Source organism: Eucyclogobius newberryi, unplaced genomic scaffold, assembly GCF_026437365.1.
Source record: "Eucyclogobius newberryi isolate DKJ021-1_F unplaced genomic scaffold, fEucNew1.0.hap1 SCAF_116, whole genome shotgun sequence".
Lineage (NCBI taxonomy): Eukaryota > Metazoa > Chordata > Actinopteri > Gobiiformes > Gobiidae > Eucyclogobius > Eucyclogobius newberryi.
In genome coordinates, this window is record NW_027315742.1 from 95032 (window position 1) to 111092 (window position 16061).

Consider the following 16061-nt stretch of genomic DNA (forward strand, 5'->3'; position numbering starts at 1 on the left):
AGGAACTGTCTATAGACCTCAGAGGAACTGTCTGTAGACCTCAGGGGAACTGTCAGTAGACCTCAGGGGAACTGTCTGTAGACCTCAGGGGAACTGTCAGTAGACCTCAGGGGAACTGTCAGTAGACCTCAGAGGAACTGTCAGTAGACCTCAGAGGAACTGTCAGTAGACCTCAGAGGAACTGTCAGTAGACCTCAGGGGAACTGTCAGTAGACCTCAGGGGAACTGTCAGTAGACCTCAGAGGAACTGTCAGTAGACCTCAGAGGAACTGTCAGTAGACCTCAGGGGAACTGTCAGTAGACCTCAGGGGAACTGTCAGTAGACCTCAGGGGAACTGTCTGTAGACCTCAGGGGAACTGTCAGTAAACCTCAGGGGAACTGTCAGTAGACCTCAGGGGAACTGTCAGTAGACCTCAGAGGAACTGTCTGTAGACCTCAGAGGAACTGTCAGTAGACCTCAGAGGAACTGTCAGTAGACCTCAGAGGAACTGTCAGTAGACCTCAGAGGAACTGTCAGTAGACCTCAGAGGAACTGTCTGTAAACCTCAGGGGAACTGTCAGTAGACCTCAGAGGAACTGTCTGTAGAGCTCAGGGGAACTGTCAGTAGACCTCAGAGGAACTGTCTGTAGACCTCAGGGGAACTCTGTAGACCTCAGGGGAACTGTCTGTAGACCTCAGGGGAACTGTCTGTAGACCTCAGAGGAACTGTCAGTAGACCTCAGGGGAACTGTCTGTAGAGCTCAGGGGAACTGTCAGTAGACCTCAGGGGAACTTTCAGTAGACCTCAGAGGAACTGTCTGTAGACCTCAGGGGAACTGTCTGTAGACCTCAGGGGAACTCTGTAGACCTCAGAGGAACTGTCAGTAGACCTCAGGGGAACTGTCTGTAGACCTCAGAGGAACTGTCAGTAGACCTCAGGGGAACTGTCTGTAGAGCTCAGGGGAACTGTCAGTAGACCTCAGGGGAACTTTCAGTAGACCTCAGAGGAACTGTCTGTAGACCTCAGAGGAACTGTCTGTAGACCTCAGGGGAACTGTCTGTAGACCTCAGGGGAACTGTCAGTAGACCTCAGGGGAACTGTCTGTAGACCTCAGGGGAACTGTCAGTAGACCTCAGAGGAACTGTCAGTAGACCTCAGGGGAACTGTCAGTAGACCTCAGAGGAACTGTCAGTAGACCTCAGAGGAACTGTCAGTAGACCTCAGGGGAACTGTCAGTAGACCTCAAGGGGACTGTCAGTAGACCTCAAGGGAACTGTCTGTAGACCTCAGGGGAACTGTCAGTAAACCTCAGGGGAACTGTCAGTAGACCTCAAGGGAACTGTCTGTAGACCTCAAGGGAACTGTCAGTAAACCTCAGGGGAACTGTCAGTAGACCTCAAGGGAACTGTCAGTAGACCTCAGGGGAACTGTCAGTAGACCTCAAGGGAACTGTCTGTAGACCTCAAGGGAACTGTCAGTAGACCTCAGAGGAACTGTCAGTAGACCTCAGAGGAACTGTCAGTAGACCTCAGGGGAACTGTCTGTAGACCTCAGGGGAACTGTCAGTAGACCTCAGGGGAACTGTCAGTAGACCTCAGAGGAACTGTCAGTAGACCTCAGGGGAACTGTCAGTAGACCTCAGGGGAACTGTCTGTAGACCTCAGAGGAACTGTCAGTAGACCTCAGGAACTGTCAGTAGACCTCAGGGGAACTGTCTGTAGACCTCAGGAACTGTCAGTAGACCTCAGAGGAACTGTCAGTAGACCTCAGGAACTGTCAGTAGACCTCAGGAACTGTCAGTAGACCTCAGGGGAACTGTCTGTAGACCTCATGAACTGTCAGTAGACCTCAGGAACTGTCAGTAGACCTCAGGAACTGTCAGTAGACCTCAGGAACTGTCAGTAGACCTCAGAGGAACTGTCAGTAGACCTCAGGAACTGTCAGTAGACCTCAGGAACTGTCAGTAGACCTCAGAGGAACTGTCAGTAGACCTCAGGAACTGTCAGTAGACCTCAGAGGAACTGTCAGTAGACCTCAGAGGAACTGTCAGTAGACCTCAGAGGAACTGTCAGTAGACCTCAGGGGAACTGTCAGTAGACCTCAGGGGAACTGTCAGTAGACCTCAGGGGAACTGTCTGTAGACCTCAGGGGAACTGTCAGTAAACCTCAGGGGAACTGTCAGTAGACCTCAGGGGAACTGTCAGTAGACCTCAGAGGAACTGTTAGTAGACCTCAGAGGAACTGTCAGTAGACCTCAGAGGAACTGTCAGTAGACCTCAGAGGAACTGTCAGTAGACCTCAGGGGAACTGTCAGTAGACCTCAGAGGAACTGTCTGTAGACCTCAGAGGAACTGTCAGTAGACCTCAGAGGAACTGTCAGTAGACCTCAGGGGAACTGTCTGTAGACCTCAGAGGAACTGTCAGTAGACCTCAGGGGAACTGTCAGTAGACCTCAGGAACTGTCAGTAGACCTCAGGAACTGTCAGTAGACCTCAGAGGAACTGTCTGTAGACCTCAGGAACTGTCAGTAGACCTCAGGAACTGTCAGTAGACCTCAGAGGAACTGTCAGTAGACCTCAGGAACTGTCAGTAGACCTCAGAGGAACTGTCAGTAGACCTCAGGAACTGTCAGTAGACCTCAGAGGAACTGTCAGTAGACCTCAGGAACTGTCAGTAGACCTCAGAGGAACTGTCAGTAGACCTCAGAGGAACTGTCAGTAGACCTCAGAGGAACTGTCAGTAGACCTCAGAGGAACTGTCAGTAGACCTCAGAGGAACTGTCAGTAGACCTCAGAGGAACTGTCAGTAGACTAGTGCAAGGCGACAGCAGAGCGGGCGACTCTGATCGCCAGGAGCATGTTTTACCGATGGACCCTCTCTTGACCCTCTCTTGACCCTCTCTTGCTTGACCCTCTCTTGACCCTCTTTTGACCCTCTCTTGCTTGACCCTCTCTTGACCCTCTCTTGACCCTCTCTTGCTTGACCCTCTCTTGACCCTCTCTTGACCTTCTCTTGACCCTCAGACGCTGCCGTCGGTGGCGCCGCGCCTCGTGGCCGTCAGTAAAACCAAACCTCCTGAGATGGTGGTGGAAGCGTACAGACACGGACAACGCAACTTTGGAGAAAACTACGTGAGTCACATTTTCATAAACATGAAGAACACACACATGACACACATATGACACACACACATGAGACACATATGACACACACACATGAGACACATATGACACACACACATGAAACACACACATGACACACACACATGACACACACATGACACACACACATGACACACACACATGACACACACACATGACACACACACATGACACACACACATGACACACATATGACACACACACATGAAACACACACATGACACACACACATGACACACACACATGACACACACACATGACACACACACATGACACACATATGACACACACACATGAAACACACACATGACACACACATGACACACACACATGACACACACACATGACACACACACATGACACACACATATGACACACACACATGACACACACATGACACACACACATGACACACACACATGACACACACACATGACACACACACATGACACACACATGACACACACATGACACACACACATGACACACACACATGACACACACACATGACACACACACATGACACACACACATGACACACACATATGACACACACACATGACACACACATGACACACACATGACACACACACATGACACACACACATGACACACACACATGACACACACACATGACACACACACACATGACACACACACACATGACACACACACATGACACACACATGACACACACACATGACACACACACATGGCACACACATGACACACACACATGACACACACACATGACACACACATGACACACACACATGACACACACATGAAACACACACATGACACACACACATGACACACACACATGAAACACACATGACACACACACATGACACACACACATGACACACACACATGACACACACACATGGCACACACATGACACACACACATGACACACACACATGACACACATGACACACACATGACACACACATGACACACACACATGACACACACATGACACACACACATGACACACACATGACACACACACATGACACACACACATGACACACACATGACACACACACATGACACACACATGACACACACATGACACAAATGACACACACATGACACACACATGACACACACATGACACACACATGACACACACACATGACACACACATGACACACACATGACACAAATGACACACACATGACACACACATGACACACACATGACACACATGACACACACATGACACACACATGACACACACACATGACACACACTCTTTCCCATGTTTATGTGGCGTTGTCATGGTGACAGGCGTCTCTGATGGACACATCACTTTTAGATTGATTCTGTCCCATATCAGCGCATTATCTGCCTCTGCCAAGCCCCCGGAAGCCAAGATGGCCGCCATTGAAGCCTATGGAGCTGCTCATTGGCTCATGGTTCCAAAAACGTGTTTTAGTTCCGCATTACTTCCTGTATACTGGTATATCTCCTCCCACTTTTGTGAGGTCATCGCCGTGAGGCTTTGGCGTCGGGAGCGCGCACGTCACAGCAGCGCGACAGACTGAGAAGAGTCAACACGGACTTTTGGAATAATTCGGCTTGAAATAGTCTGTTTACGTAACGTATAATGATGAATTGTTATATCCATCTATAAATATACATGTATCATGTTGTAAAGCTCTGATATTTAAGAGAATTATAAAGAAGTGTTAAGATAAAAAAGTCTGGTTTAATGACAATGAATTACATTTAGAGGTTTAATAACGTCCTCATCATTTTCTGTAGTTTTTGGTTTGGGTATTTATTTTGTTATTAACTTTTCAGTTATTAATTTACATAATATAATTTGGCCAATATGCATTTTTTTAATCAGATGAGAAGAAATATAAAATATAATCATCGATTCTGTTACATAATTGAGTTAAGCAGTATTTAATTATATTCAGTTTCCTTTTGTGTCGTTTTTTGTATCATGTCAATCTTTAATAAATACAAAACACATTTGTTTATTAATGTATTTAATACGAATAATGAACATGAATGAACTTGTTCAATAAATGCAAATCTGATTATAACTACAAATGATAAATTGATTTTAGCCAGTTTTAGTTGAGTTTTAAAGCTACAATGTGGGAGTCCCTTATTAAGGAGTTTGAGTCTGTGTAATGTTCATTATTATTATCATCATTAATAGAATCAGAAAATGTATTGCCATTGTCAAAGAACAGAATTCACAAACAGTGGAACTTGCTTTGGTGATTCAGTGCAACATAAAAATATTAACAATGATAAAACAACCTGTATAAGTCAAATAGAACAAACTGAATAAGATAAGATATTCTTTTATTGTCCACACATGAGGAAATTTCGTTGCTGCAACACAGTAGATCCAGAGGAAAAGAACAGAAAACTTAATAGATCGATCTTAATAGAAGAACTCTTATAAACAAAAACTCCTCTAGACAGAACCTCTCACACCTTAATAAAGAATGGAGGGGGAAATAAAGATAAAGATAAAATAAAAACAGCATAAGACAAAATAATACTAATAATAATGGTAAAATAAACACTCTTTTTACATCAGTTATATGCACATGAATGTGACATTATTGCGTTAAATACTGAATATCTCAGTATTTAACAAGACTTTGTTTCCATGGCTACGCAGTCTTCTGTACTTCAGTAACTGCACCGTTCAGCTCCATCGTATGACTGAGACAAACAGAACATGTCACAGCTTTAGATTATACAAGTCATATAACATACACTTCACATGTTTAGATTATACAAGTCATATAACATACACTTCACATGTTTAGATTATACAAGTCATATAACATACACTTCATATGTTTAGATTATACAAGTCATATAACATACACTTCACATGTTTAGATTATACAAGTCATATAACATACACTTCACATGTTTAGATTATACAAGTCATATAACATACACTTCACATGTTTAGATGATACAAGTCATATAACATACACTTCACATGTTTAGATGATACAAGTCATATAACATACACTTCACATGTTTAGATTAATACAAGTCATATAACATACACTTCATATGTTTAGATTATACAAGTCATATAACATACACTTCATATGTTTAGATTATACAAGTCATATAACATACACTTCACATGTTTAGATTAATACAAGTCATATAACATACACTTCATATGTTTAGATTAATACAAGTCATATAACATACACTTCACATGTTTAGATTATACAAGTCATATAACATACACTTCACATGTTTAGATTATACAAGTCATATAACATACACTTCACATGTTTAGATTATACAAGTCATATAACATACACTTCACATGTTTATATTAATACAAGTCATATAACATACACTTCATATGTTTAGATTAATACAAGTCATATAACATACACTTCACATGTTTAGATTAATACAAGTCATATAACATACACTTCATATGTTTAGATTAATACAAGTCATATAACATACACTTCACATGTTTAGATTATACAAGTCATATAACATACACTTCACATGTTTAGATTATACAAGTCATATAACATACACTTCACATGTTTATATTAATACAAGTCATATAACATACACTTCATATGTTTAGATTAATACAAGTCATATAACATACACTTCACATGTTTAGATTAATACAAGTCATATAACATACACTTCATATGTTTAGATTATACAAGTCATATAACATACACTTCATATGTTTAGATTATACAAGTCATATAACATACACTTCACATGTTTAGATTATACAAGTCATATAACATACACTTCATATGTTTAGATTATACAAGTCATATAACATACACTTCACATGTTTAGATTATACAAGTCATATAACATACACTTCACATGTTTAGATTAATACAAGTCATATAACATACACTTCATATGTTTAGATTAATACAAGTCATATAACATACACTTCATATGTTTAGATTAATACAAGTCATATAACATACACTTCATATGTTTAGATTAATACAAGTCATATAACATACACTTCATATGTTTAGATTAATACAAGTCATATAACATACACTTCACATGTTTAGATTATACAAGTCATATAACATACACTTCACATGTTTAGATTATACAAGTCATATAACATACACTTCATATGTTTAGATTATACAAGTCATATAACATACACTTCATATGTTTAGATTATACAAGTCATATAACACACACTTCATATGTTTAGATTATACAAGTCATATAACATACACTTCACATGTTTAGATTATACAAGTCATATAACATACACTTCATATGTTTAGATGATACAAGTCATATAACATACACTTCATATGTTTAGATGATACAAGTCATATAACATACACTTCATATGTTTTAGATTATACAAGTCATATAACATACACTTCATATGTTTAGATTAATACAAGTCATATAACATACACTTCACATGTTTAGATTATACAAGTCATATAACATACACTTCATATGTTTAGATTAATACAAGTCATATAACATACACTTCATATGTTTAGATTAATACAAGTCATATAACATACACTTCACATGTTTAGATTAATACAAGTCATATAACATACACTTCATATGTTTAGATTAATACAAGTCATATAACATACACTTCATATGTTTAGATTAATACAAGTCATATAACATACACTTCACATGTTTAGATTATACAAGTCATATAACATACACTTCACATGTTTAGATTATACAAGTCATATAACATACACTTCATATGTTTAGATTAATACAAGTCATATAACATACACTTCATATGTTTAGATTATACAAGTCATATAACATACACTTCACATGTTTAGATTATACAAGTCATATAACATACACTTCACATGTTTTAGATTATAAAAGTCATATAACATACACTTCATATGTTTGTCCTGAAGCTGCTTCACAGACACATGTGACACATCAGTGGCTCTTTTGAAGAACAATTATCATTTAGTTTTTTTGGTCATAACAAAACAGACATTTTATAAATTCAAAATACTGATTCTACTGTTTACTTTTAGTCGAGGCAGAAGTTATTATTAAAATACCTTTTGCTTTGGAGTCGTCAGGAGTTTACTTGAGATGACTCTGTGTCTGCAGTGACCTGTAGTGACCTGTAGTGACCTGTAGTGACCTGTAGTGACCAGTAGTGACCTGCAGTGACCTGTAGTGACCTGTAGTGACCTGTAGTGACCTGCAGTGACCTGCAGTGACCTGCAGTGACCTGCAGTGACCTGCAGTGACCTGTAGTGACCTGTAGTGACCTGCAGTGACCTGTAGTGACCTGTAGTGACCTGTAGTGACCAGTAGTGACCTGCAGTGACCTGTAGTGACCTGTAGTGACCTGTAGTGACCTGCAGTGACCTGCAGTGACCTGCAGTGACCTGTAGTGACCTGCAGTGACCTGTAGTGACCTGTAGTGACCTGTAGTGACCTGCAGTGACCTGTAGTGACCTGCAGTGACCTGTAGTGACCTGTAGTGACCTGTAGTGACCTGTAGTGACCTGTAGTGACCTGTAGTGACCTGCAGTGACCTGCAGTGACCTGTAGTGACCTGTAGTGACCTGCAGTGACCTGCAGTGACCTGTAGTGACCTGCAGTGACCTGTAGTGACCTGTAGAGCTCTGGTCAGCACAGACAGACTAAACTCACTGGTCAGCTCTGAAGATGAGAAAGATACTCATTAGAACATTGATATATTCTGCACATTTAACAGAGAAAAGCTGGAATATGTTATTGACAGATTTACATTTCGCTCTGTAACACAAAAGTTCCTCTTTTCACATTAATTTTTAAAGCTAGAACCAAAAGTCATTTACTTATGCATAAGTTTAAACCTTAGAAGTTAGAACATAACTGACATGTTTGCTAAATCTACATATTCCATGGAAGTAAATCCATGACATTCCTATACAAAACAAGCGTGTGCTTTGCTGTTTAAACACAGCACACGTCATTATTAAATGGGTAATAAAACCTCAAATGTGGTCTCAGCCCCTGTAAGTACAGGACTGTCACTTTTAAACACCTTTACATTTATATATGTAAGATATGACCCATTATAGACCGCGGTGAAGTTAGTTTCACGTTGGACGTTGGATATTCGCCTCCGCAACTAGAGCGGGAGCTTCCTCTGAGTGTGCCCCGCCTGCAGTAGCTCGACGCGGGGAGCTGCGCGCTGAAGTGCCGCTTGGTGCGCCAGTTAGGGACCGTCTCTAAAGTACCGTTTGTTATCTTAAAAAATATAAACATATTTATAAAAAAAACAAAAAAAAACAACAACATTGAGCATGAATCCAAGTTGCTAATCCTAGATGTCATAGTCCTTTTGGGCTAAAAAATTAACCCTTTGTAGATTTTTAAAGAATATTTTTAGTCAAAAAACAAGGATTCTTTACAATAGCTCCTAAGTCAACTGACCTAGAAAGTCAAACCCAAGTGATTATAGTAGTTGTGGTCTCCAGGTATCACGCACACCTTTTACTTTTTCAAATTAACCCTTTATAGATTTTTAAGGAATATTTTTTGTCAAAAGAACAGGATTCTTTTCAATAGCTCCTAAGTCAGCTGACCTAGAAAGTCAAACCCAAGTGATTATAGTAGATTGAGTCTCCAGGTAACACCTTTTACTTTTTCAATTTAACCCTTTTTGAATTTTAAGGAATGTTTTCCGCCAAAAATCAAGGATTATTTTAGCAGTTAGCAAACACCGTAGAGTTGCTGAACTGACTGGTAAACAGTCAAGGAAACGGCCTGTGCTACTGGACCCTGGACCACAGAATGTCAGCAGAGCTTTGAGGCCTTAAAAGCCAAGCTCACCACGGCCCCGGTACTTTGCCTACGCTGACTTCTCCCTCCCATTCATTCTGAGCGCAACATGTCCAACTACAGCTCCATGAAGCTAGAGTTGTTGGCCCTTAAGTGGGCCCTGACTGAGAAATTCAGGGAGTAACTGCTAGGACACAAATGCGTGATCTATATGGACAACAATCCCCTGAGTCATCCCTCCTCAGACACACTGGGAGCTGTTGAGCAGCGCTGGGCCGCCCAGTTGGCCTCTTTTGATTTTGAATTAAAATATCGTTCAGGTAAGTGTAACCAAAATGCTGACACTTTGTCTCGCCAGCCTGGCACTTCCTTACAGGAAGTGGCACCGGGAACTTGGGGCACATGTCTGCCTGGGCAGTTAAAACAAGCCCTACAAGGAATGGTTACACAGGCAACACAGTCCTTGTGACTTTTCTACCGCAAGTTGCCCCTGCTGACCTCCGCGAGCGGAGATCCTGACCTTTTGGCAACAAAATCGACAGCCCACTCGTGAAGAGCGACGAGCCCTCTCTTCGACTGCCCTCTTAGTGCTGGCCCAGTGGGACCGCCTGGTAGAGTTAGAGGGGCTGCTGTATTGGCAGGTGTTTCGTCCTGACGGTGGTGGGGCTGTGTATCAACTCCTTCTGCCTAAAGCCTTGGTCCAGAATGTCCTCACCCAGGTCCATCAGGAGCATGGACACCAAGGAATAGAGAGGACTCTGGCCTTGCTGTGTTCCCGGTGCTATTGGCCAGGTATGTCACGGGAGGTAGCCCAATGGTGCCAGGCTTGTGAGAGATGTCAGCATGCAAAGGACAACCAATCGGTTCCTCACGCCTTTATGGGCCACTTACTGGCTTCACAGCCAAACGAGATCCTTGCTATCGACTTTACCCTGTTAGAGCAGACCTCCACTGGTCTGGAAAACGTGCTGTTCATGACTGACGTTTTTAGCAAATACACACTTGTAGTTCCAACCCGCAACAAGCACGCTTCCACTGTGGCGCAAGTCCTGGTCACAGAGTGGTTTGCAAAGTTTGGTGTTCCGGCACGCATACACTCGGACCAGGGACGAAACTTTGAGAGCCCTCTCATCCAGCAGTTGTGTAAGCTGTATGAGATTACAAAGTCTCGGATATTGAACTATTGGCTATTGGCATGAGGCCATATTATCTGCCCCGGGAGTTCTCGCATGTGATTTTGATCGTAGTCTATGTGGCCCCGTCTGCCAATGCTGAATATGCTTGTGAAGCACTGCTCTCCTGCACTTGTAGGCTGCAAACACAGCATCCACAGGCTCTCTTCCTCATCTCTGGTGACTTTAACCACGCTTCTCCCTCTTCTGTTCTACCAACATACACCCAGTATGTCACCTGCCCCACCAGAAACAATAGAACATTGGACTTGTTTTTTGCCAACACCAAAGAGGCTTATTCTTCTTCCCCCCTCCCTCCCCTGGGCAGCTCGGACCACAACCTTGTACATCTGAGGCCTGTGTATGAACCCATCATGCGCAGGCAGCCTGTGGTGTCCCGTGTGGTGAGGATGTGGTCTGCTGAGAGCGAGGAGGCTCTGAGGGACTGCTTCAGCACCACTGTCTGGACTGAGCTTTACGGCCATGGGGAGGACATCAACACCATCAGAGAGTGCATCACGGACTACATCAACTTCTGTTTTGAGAACATTGTTCCCTCCCGGACGGTGCGGTGTTTTCCAAACAACAAGCCATGGATTACCCGTGAACTGAAGGCTCTGCTGAAGGAGAAGAAGAGAGCCTTCAGGTCAGGGAACAAGGAGGAGCTGAGGACTGTGCAGAAAAAGCTGAGGAGGAAGATCAGGCAGGCTGAAGCCGGCTACAAGAGGAGGATGGAGGAGCAGCTGCAGCAGAAGAACATTCAGGGAGTGTGGAGAAGCCTGAAAACCATCTTGGGCTTCAAAATCTCCCCTGCCCAGACAGAGGGGGATCTATAGTGGGTGAATGATTTAAATGCTCACTTCTTGAGATTTGATTGGTCACCCGCCCCTCCCCCTGCACAGCTGCATGCGCCCTCTTCCACAGCTGGACAATGCCCTGCATCCGTTCCTCTTCATTTCTACGCCCCGGACCATCAGCTCCCCACTTCGCCTGGATTCACCCATCCCCCCAGCACACAGTCCCCCTGCCAACCACTGACTGTCACAGCAGCACAGGTGAGGAGTGAGCGGAAGAGGATTAAAGTGAGGAAGGCAGCAGGACCTGACGGCATCAGCCCCAGGCTCCTTAAGTCCTGCGCAGATGAACTGTGTGGAGTTATGGAGCATGTCTTCAACATGAGCCTGAAGCTGAGGGTGGTAACACAGGTCTGGAAGACCTCCTGTCTGGTACCTGTGCCCAAGACACCGCGCGCCAAAGACCTCAACAGCTTCAGGCCGGTGGCTCTCACGTCCCATCTGATGAAGACACTGGAGCGGCTGGTCCTGGACCACCTCCGCTCCACCGTGAGCTCAGTCATGGACCCGCTGCAGTTTGCATACCGGCCTTGCATTGGAGTGGAGGTCGCCATCATCTCCCTGCTGCACCGCTCTCTCTCACCTGGAAAAGCCTGGCAGCTCTGTGAGGTTCCTGTTCTTCGATCTTTCCAGTGCCTTCAACACCATCAGCTCCTGAGGGACAAGCTGGAGACGGCTGGTGTGGAGTATGACCTGGCAGAGTGGATCCTGGACTACCTCACGGACCAACCCCAGTTTGTGAGAGCACGGGACTGTGTGTCTGACACTCGGACCTGCAGTGTGGGGGCGCCCCAGGGCACTGTCCTCGCACCCTTTCTCTTCACCCTTTACACTGCAGACTTCAGACACGACACTGCAGAAGTTCTCTGACGACTCTGCCATCATCGGACTCATCACGGACGATGATGATGCAGAGTACAGGGGACTGGCGCAGGACTTTGTGGACTGGTGTTAGCGGAACCAGCTCCTCATCAACGCGGGGAAGACCAAGAAGATGGTGGTGGATTTCCGCAGACGCCACCCCACTGCCCCCTCACCAGTGAACATCCAGGGAAGGGACATTGAGAGAGTGGACTCATACAAGTACCTGGGTGTTCATCTGAACCACAAACTGGACTGGACTCATAACACAGACGCACTGTACAGGAAGAGCCAGAGTTGGCTCTACCTCCTGAGGAGACTCAGGTCTTTTGGAGTGACAGGGCCACTCCTGAAGACCTTCTATGACTCTGTGGTGGCATCAGCCCTCCTGAACGGTGTGGCCTGCTGGAGCAGCAGCATCGCAGAGAGGGAGAGGAGGAGGCTGGACAAAGTCATCAAGAAGTCCAGCTCCGTCCTGGGCTGCGCTCTGGACTCGGTGCAGGAGGTGGGGGACAGAAGGGTCCTGGCTGGATTCACATCTATGCTGGACCATGAGTGCCACCCCCTGCAGGACACTCTCTCCGCTCTGGAGAGCAGCTTCAGTGAGAGACTGATCCACCCTCGCTGTGTGAAGGAGAGGTTTCGCAGGTCTTTCCTTCCTGTTGCTATCAGACTTTATAACAAACACTGTTAGTCCTGAACACTCGCAATACTGACTTAACAATGTGCAATTCCGTCATATGTGCAATATGTGCCGTCATGACACATATTCATGTGCAATTACTGTCGTGATCACGTGCAATGGTATTTATGTATTTATGTATTTATTTTTATCTTTATTATTTTTCCCCTCCATCCCTTGTTGGGTAATGTGAGTTTTTGTTTATAAGAGATCTTCTACTGAAAGTGTTTTTCAAACTTCCTATAAGTGATCTGTTCTTTTCTTCTGTATCTACCTCTGTATCTACCTGCGTTGCATCAATGAAATTTCCCCATGTGGGACAATAAAGGAATATCTTATCTTGTCTTATCTTACTCCGTACCACCCAGCAGGAAATGGGCAGTGTGAGCGGTTCAATCGAACACTTCACAATATGTTGCGTGCTCTTCCTGCATCCCGTAAGGGGGACTGGAGTGGTTGCTTACCCCAGGTGCTCTACGCATATAACACCACTCTCCACCAGTCCACTGGTGAGTCTCCATTCTTCCTGATGTTTGGGCAAGAACCACGTCTGCCTATTGATTGCTTGTTGGGTAGGGTGCAAGACCCCGGGGGGGGGGGAAGTGTGCATGAGTGGGTGTTACGACCACCCGGCTCAACGGCAGCCAAACAAAGAGGGGAGTCCACACAGCACTCACAATAATTAATAGTATATTTTTATTATAAATAATCAGGCCCTGCAAAAGAAACTAATGTATCTGTGTAGATGGCAACTAAATAAGTGTAGTGTGATATGTATCGTTGCAATGAAAATGTGCAAAAATAAACAGAATTAAACTGTGCTGCCACACAGTACAGCAACCAGTCTTGGGGCGCGGCGAGAGAGAGAGACCGCTCCCACCAGCCTCCCTTATATCCAGGCTGGCTCCACTCAAGCCAAACGATCCTAAGGTGTGTTAGGAGGGACCTGCAGTGGAGAGAATCACCTGGCAACCAGGAGAGGGTGCTGACTCCCACTGCCCAGGGAGCTGACACCCCTACAGAATCCCTAGGTTCGTAACAGTGGGTGAAAAGAGCACCAGACGCGTCTTCAGGTGGCTTTCAACGGGGCAAGAGAAAGATTGCGTCTGGCGGCCTCACGCAGAAAGGCAAATCATGACCAACGGGTCATAGATGTGCCATTTAAGGAAGGCCAGCTGGTGCTACTTCGCGAATACAGTGCTAGGGGTTGTCGGAAGACCCAAGACCTGTGGGGTCCTCAACCTATGTTGTCCTGCAAGCCCCAAGGGAAGATGGTGTGGTGTACACGGTGGCTCCTGTGGATCAACAAACCAAGGTAAAAAGGGTCCACCGATCCCCGTTGAAGGCCCTGCTTTGCAGTGACTCCCCTGCCACTGTCCCTGGTGTGAATCCTCCGGATGCACCTGTAGCACCAATCGTAGAGTCATTTGAGGATGATTTGTTTTTACAGCCGCCGGTGCGGCAGCCAACAGTTGTGCCCCAAAACTCCTCCCACGTCCCATTACACGTGCCGAGTGCTCAAGAACCATTAGTTGCTCTCCCCACCGTGGTCACTGACCAGGCTCCGCCAGCAATTGACGCTGTGGCCAATCCTGGCTTCAGCGAGGCATCTGTACGCCGGTCCACTCGCACGACCGCTGGCCAATACCTAAATCCCCACCGTATTCCAAGGTCCCTAGTTGAACAACCATCCGGCCAAGGTGCTCCTGTGTCATCCTCCAGGCTGACACAAGTAGTTTTTAGGCCTTGGTGTTAAGTTGTGTTTCATCGTCGGGGCGACGATGCATTTCGGGGGGGGGGTGGAATGTGGCAATATGGGCTGTAGAGGCCTGTGCTGAGGGTACACTTACCTGCCGCTCCGTGGCGCTCAGCTGGCAGACACTTTAAGCGCGCCCTCCTCATCCGCCTCTCGTTTCACCCACACGCTCTTCCGGGCCTTGGTTGTTGGCCACTCCGTCCTCCATTCAAGGTAATGACAATCCCGCGGCTTCGATTCATTTCACAAATTCATGAATTAAATTCTTCCGGTAGTGCCGCTGCAGTGCCACAGGCACCCATAATCCGGTCCGGGGCTCTGGCAAATCACCTAGCAGGTAATGAACTCCCAATTCTCCTCAGTCATTCAGTTTCAACGCTCCTAAATCCCGGTTTGCCCCAGATACACCGGTCAAGTACACCCGTTTGGCTTTTAACGCCTTGTCCATGACCACGTGCCGCAGATTGCGGCGAAGGCGCTGTTGTGCGGCAACAGCTGGCCAACGTTGCATGCGCTGGTCCACTCAGTTTGGATGCAGCCTGTGGTGTGGAGCGATCCCATTGAGCAGCTAAGGAAGTATCGTGTGCTACTCCGTCAACCATGCCCGGTATGTGCCGAGAATTTATTTTGATCAGTTTCGATTGAATGTAGTAATTCCACTGGTAATATTGCAGGTCTCCTGTGGTGGTCCGCAGCGGCTTGGGCACGCCCCCCTCTGCTGTTTAGTTCCTTCTTGGCTTCTTTTTGTTTTGTTCCTGCTCTGTTCTGATCCTGTATTGTGCCTATTTTGCC

The 16061-nt window shown here is 45.1% G+C and overlaps 1 protein-coding gene across 1 annotated transcript in view; it reads left to right on the forward strand.

Moving 5' to 3' along the window:
* Positions 1–16061, forward strand: part of LOC140355580 (pyridoxal phosphate homeostasis protein-like) — a 28592-nt gene that overhangs the window by 3907 nt on the left and 8624 nt on the right. The window contains exon 2 of the mRNA XM_072440220.1: positions 3006–3113. Within this exon, the coding sequence (XP_072296321.1) occupies positions 3006–3113 (108 nt within the window). The remainder of the gene's footprint in view (positions 1–3005; positions 3114–16061) is intronic.